General features: G+C 30.7%; 1 protein-coding gene across 1 annotated transcript; it reads left to right on the top strand.

The window, feature by feature from the left end:
* The first annotated feature begins 4,101 nt into the window (after window positions 1-4,101).
* On the top strand, window positions 4,102-5,956 carry LOC7458516 (cytochrome b561 and DOMON domain-containing protein At5g47530). The gene is made up of 3 exons (XM_024604069.2): window positions 4,102-4,877; window positions 5,034-5,288; window positions 5,379-5,956. Exons 1-3 carry the CDS (start codon window positions 4,269-4,271, stop codon window positions 5,706-5,708), a joined length of 1,194 nt encoding a protein of 397 aa, XP_024459837.2. The 5' UTR covers window positions 4,102-4,268; the 3' UTR covers window positions 5,709-5,956.
* The last annotated feature ends 275 nt before the right edge of the window (window positions 5,957-6,231 follow it).

Raw genomic sequence — 6,231 nt, 5'->3', positions numbered from 1 at the left:
TAATTTAAAACAGTAATAACAGGAAATTTGATTATTAGATTGGATTTCAAATTTTACAAAGGATTTTGAGGTCATTTTTTTTATGAAGAACGATTTTATCTCTTATCAAACTGTTAGTTTTTTCTGAATTAAGCTTAGAAGTTTCTGTTTTGACTATTTTAGTTATTTATATATATATTTTTGAATTTTAGTTATTTGTTTCTGATTTAGTTTATGTTTCTGATTTAGGTTGTTTTTAAGAACATTTATATAAACAATTGGATTGTTTTTTATTATTCAAAATACTATTCATATTTAATTAAAAACATAAAAGAAATTTCTTTAGATTTCTCTACAGGTTTGTAATCTTTGGGTTTGAAAATCTAATTTTATTTTTTTTTCTAGGCAGAAGTAGAACCTTGGGAGGAAAAATTTCTTGTAGCTCGCCTAAGTTGAATTTATTTCCATGTTATTATCTAAAATTTGAATTAAAATAATGTGTAAAAAACAATTTTTTTGTAAATAATATATTGGTTAAAACACGATTGAAAAGAGATCCAGTCTTAACACACACACACATATATATAATTAATTAAGTTAATTATATTGAATAAGAACAGATTTATGTAGAAATGGTCCTTAAATTAGTGACACGCATAAGATATGTTACTGTATAAGGACAATTATTTGGATTTGCTTTCCTCACAAATCAGAGATTTTCTTCATTGTTGTCTTCTTCTATTGAATAATGATCATAAGATTTCTCTTGTTTTCTTTGGTGAAAAAAATAATATTATGTTCTTAATTAAATTAGCAAAACAAATAACACAAAACAAGCAAGATCCGCGCGCTAATGCGTTGTCTTCTTGTTTTTGCTCATGTCATGCATGGGATTAACTTATCTTATAATTATCATATATGATTAATTAAATCCTAATTATTGAGGCCCCATCAATTTTATCTCAAAATAATTAAAATTTCTTAATCGAATCCTTTTAAGGAAAAAAACATTAAGTTTATTTTTATAAAATAATATCTTTTATTAGAAAAAAGAGAGTACAATATGGATGAAAAGATGTAATTGAGAAAAACTGAAACTTAAGAGATAAAATTGATACAAAAAAAAATTATAGGAGTGGGATTGAAACTATCTCGTAGTTTGGGTCATTTTTGAGATTTTTCAAAGAAGAAAAAGAAAAATATAATTATAATGGAATGCGTGGAGAAAGGACGATAAACCAGCGGTGCTCGAGGACAAATGGTGGTGGTGCCGTGGTGGAGCAGGTATGCCTTGAGGGCTACAAATAGTGGGCCCCTGATTAGATCACCAGCCGCTTGACCTTGTAGAAAAGCTGCATGTGGCCATCAGATTTTAGACACGAGGCCACCACAGATTTGGTTTGACCAGGAAATTGGTCCCTTATTTGATTAACCATATACCTAACCCCAACCTATCCTTTCCCATTTTGGTCTTTTGTAGCTAAAACGATTCGTTTAGCGAATTCTAATTTCTAGGCCATGTTTGTTTCCCGGAATTCATTTTTCGGGAAACCAATTTCCAAACTTTTCTGTGTTTGTTTGCCATTAGGAAAGTTAGTCAACAGAAAACACTTTCCGGTCAACAGAAAACACTTTCCGGTCAACGAAAAACACTTTCTGGTCAACGGAAACACTTTTCAGTCAACGGAAAACACTTTCCAGTCAAAGAAAAATTTGGTTTGATTTCTAGGAAAGTGTTTTCCTTTTTGGCTGTGTTTGTTTTCCGGAAAGTGGTTTCCGGGAAACCACTTTCCAAACTTTCCTGTGTTTGTTTGCCATTGGAAAAGTTGGTCAACGGAATACACTTTCCAGTCAAAGGAAAATTTGGCTTGGTTTTCAGGAAAGTGTTTTCCTGAAAAATTTGGGCGGAAAACACTTTCCGGAAGTTGTGAAAAATTTAGAAATGTCATTATTTGCTGATTATATCAAATTTGATCCTCAAACTTTTGATTGCTATATATAATTTGTTTTGAATATTTATTTTTCAATTTCATCTCTTAAAATTTAATTTTTATATTAATTTTGGTCTTTATTTTTATAATTGCTATTTGCTTTTTCCTTATCATTTTTTTATTGAAATTTTTTATCTATCAAATTTGGTCCTCATTCTTTTGATTTTTACTTATTTTATTTGAAATAATTTATGAAATGTTAATTATTATTATTTTAATTTCTTCACCTTTTATTTTTTTTAATTTTTTAGATTTGATCTCTATTATTTTGATTATTATTTATTTTATTTGAGATAATTTATGAAATTATATTTTTTTTCAATTTAATTCTCATTCAACTTTTTAATTTGTAAGATTTGTTCCTTATTATTTTAATAAACTTGAAAAAATAAAACATTAATAAGTTATTTTCCAGCTCATTTTCCATAACATAACCAAACACTGGAAAGTGTTTTCCAACTTATTTTCCATTACACTACCAAACATCGGAAAATACTTTCCCGGAATTTACTTTTCCAGAATTCACTTTCCCCGAAATTCACTTTTCAAAAAAAAACTACTTTCCTATAAACAAACGGGCCCTAATCAAGTAGTATTATGAGCTTTTGTTGTCCCACTTCGTTGACAAGCTTTAACGACTTAACTCATTTCCCACTTTGACCAAATCAGTTCTTTTCCTCTTTTTCTCAAAATATTTTTTTTTCCCATTTGGATTTGCCGCAATTATCGCTGTTATGTTCAATTAGTATTTTAGAATAAAATTTATAATTGGCAAATAGTTGGATTATCATGCATGCATGCATGCATGAATCGTTTATAGTCATTTGATAGGACAATCAATCTCAAAATCATGATGATTTTGTGAAACATAAAATCTAATTAAAAATCTATTATCATGATGAATGAAATATATATATTTTTTAAATAAATTTTTATCATTTTAAAATAAAAAGACATAAAAATATATCATATCTATCTTAAATATCAGTGTTTTTTTATTATATTCTAAAATAATAACAATATATTATGTAATAGTTAAATAAATAATTTCTATGTATATATTTCATTCAATTAATATAAGCTAAAAAAATAAAATCATGTGGTTACCACACTATTGTTAAAAATGACAAATAAAATTTGATATTTGGCTTGTGGCGGGTTGCATAGTCATAAAATCAGCAAGTATCTAATGTACTCTATTTTCAATCATTAAAATTTAGGTGAACGATTTATTTGGTATCATATTTTTTAAAAGAAATTCCTTTTTTTATTGACCAGAAATTAAATAAATAAATTGAAGGCTCCTTAAAATTTATCCTAGGAGAGAATTTTGCCATGGTCGACCAACAACTATCTCACTAACCAACAATCACCTACGAGAGTTGCTTCGATGGCTCCATTACTACCATGTTGTTGGAGTTGGGCATGTGTAGGTGTGAGAAGGAGTGATGGTTACGAACTAACAAAGAACATGAAAATGAAAATAAAAATAAAAATAGCATGTTTATTTAAAAAAAAAGATAATGTGGACTGACATTAATGTCATGACTTTATGTTAACATTATGGATACGTGTGACATATATAAAGATATTAATTATATATAAAAAAAATTAATTGGTTACATACAAACAACACATTTCTCATGATAATATTACAGCATTGATGGTGTTTATATTCTTGTATTAAAAAGAAAGAAAAAGAAAAAAAGAGGTTGTGTTTAATTAGTGTTTTACTATAAAAAAAATAATAAAAATGTATTTTGTTGGAGAGATAAAAATAATAATATAAAATAAATATAAAATAATTTATTTATTTATTCAAAACATGAAGAATACGGAAATATGTCTCATTTATCTCTCTTATCTATTGTTTTTTTTTTTTGTTTATATCAAGAAAATAATCAATTATTATTTATAATCTACTTTTAAAAATATTTTTTGCTATATTTTTCAATAATTTTAATATAAAAAAATTATTTTAATATATTTTTAATTGAATTTTTTAAAAAACAAAAAACTGTACATAACATCACATTATCCAACAAATACTTTGAATTTTATTGATTTTTGGAAGAGTGTGAAAATATGTAACTACTCTTAATAAATTGAGGCATTCCCAACGGACAAGCCAACAACCTAACCCACCTAAACTCTTTATACATTAAACTCTGTTCTCTCCTTCACAAGTATCTCATTGTTAGGTTTCTTACAATTTCTTGATCGTGTCTAGACCTTGTCACATAAGAAAGCAAGTCCTTGGTTTCTTTTTTTTCTTGTCTTGGTTCTTCTTTAGCCATCATGGCTAGAACGCTAAATCTTGTGTTCTCTCTCGCAATTCTCATGTCTCTGATTTTCTCTTCAACTGCTCAATCATGTAAGAGCTATGCTTTCTCTAGCAACAAGATCTTTAGGGCATGCAATGATCTTCCAGTCTTGAACTCATATCTTCATTGGAACTATGATTCATCATCAAACAAGCTCCAAATTGCATATAGACACACAGGAATCACTTCCTCTAAATGGGTTGCATGGGCTATCAACCCTACTTCAACTGGCATGGCTGGTTCACAAGCCCTTGTTGCATACCGACAAAATGATGGAACTATGAAAGCTTACACATCACCTATCAGTAGTTACCAAACCTCATTGCAAGAAGGGAAACTTAGTTTTGATGTTTCAGATTTATCAGCTACCTTAGCAAATAATGAGTTGATCATGTTTGCTACTTTAGAACTTTCAAACACTAGTACCACTGTTAACCAGGTTTGGCAAGATGGTCCACTCTCTGGTAATGCTCCTCAGATTCATTCCACTAGTGGGTCTAATGTCCAATCCATGGGGACTTTAAACCTTCTTTCTGGAGAATCTAGTTCTACAGGAGGGAATGGAAAAATTAGAAAGAGAAATGTAAGCCCTAGAATCAGTATTTTGTTCTCCATATATGGTTCTTTCTGTTTCCATTTGTTCTGTTTTTTAATCTGTTTATGACTGTTAGTGAATCAAAAAAATTCTTTTCTTTATGAACGAAGAACTAATTCTGATCAATTCTTGAAAAAACTTCAGATTCATGGGGTGCTAAATGCTGTCAGTTGGGGTATTCTGATGCCTATTGGTGCTTTGATAGCAAGGTACTTGAAGGTATTCAAATCTGCAGATCCTGCATGGTTTTATCTCCATGCCAGTTGCCAATCCATAGCGTATATTGTTGGTGTTGCTGGGTGGGCTACTGGTCTAAAACTTGGCAGTGAATCAGCTGGCATTCAATATGATGCTCATAGAACAATTGGCATCATCCTTTTCTGCCTCGGAACCCTTCAGGTAAGCAAAAATTCTCCGTGTCACATAGTTTTTGAGCGTGTTATACCTGCAATAGCGTATTAAATGATAGGTTTGTGGTTTGGATTTTAGGTGTTTGCTTTGCTTCTAAGGCCAAAAGCTGATCACAAGTATAGATTTTACTGGAACATCTACCACCATATAGTTGGATACACTGTTATCATCCTTAGCATCATCAACATATTCAAAGGATTCAACATTTTGAACCCTGATGAGAAGTGGAAGAATGCATACATTGGTGTCATTGTTGCTTTGGCCTTAAACGCTGTCTGGCTGGAAGGTTATACATGGTATGTTGTGGTGAAAAGGAAAAGTTCAGAGACTGCTGGAAAGATGCCTCATTTCACCAATGGATCAAATGGGGCTAATGGGTATGGTGGTAGACCACACCAAGGGGTGTAAATTAAACTATGGGATATCAGTTGTGAATTTCTGTTTGTTTTTCCCTCTTTCATCCTTCGCTTTTGCAGAGTTTGTGCACCCTCATGTATATTTATGGAGGCCCCATATGCAGAGGGAGGTTAGGGTTAGAAGTGATTCTTTCACTGGTTAGTCTTTAGGAGGTTTCTGCGTGAACATGGTCCTTGAGATCACATGTATTTGCCTATCTCTGTTTATTTATTATATATTTCCGTTTTCCCCCTTGTTTCCTTGATGGTTTTCATCTCAATTCTTTGCTACCCATTTCTTGATGTCCAATTTCCTCACAAGTTTTCACATGCAGCAAAGGAAAGAAGATCAAACTACCTGAACGTTTGATATTTGATATCCCCATGAAACCAGCAAGTACTCCACAGATTCAATCAGGAATTTCTTGCCTATATTTTTCTGCATGTCAACCATAGTCATTGCCTTCGCTGCTATTAAATATTTATTGCTGTGAAACACTTTCATCAATTGGGGAAGACCCAAAACTCTCATTCGG

This window comes from Populus trichocarpa, chromosome 6 (assembly GCF_000002775.5).
Source record: "Populus trichocarpa isolate Nisqually-1 chromosome 6, P.trichocarpa_v4.1, whole genome shotgun sequence".
In the NCBI taxonomy this organism is placed as follows: domain Eukaryota; kingdom Viridiplantae; phylum Streptophyta; class Magnoliopsida; order Malpighiales; family Salicaceae; genus Populus; species Populus trichocarpa.
Note: the sequence above shows the minus strand (reverse complement) of the source record. Positions and strands in the feature narration are given on the sequence as shown.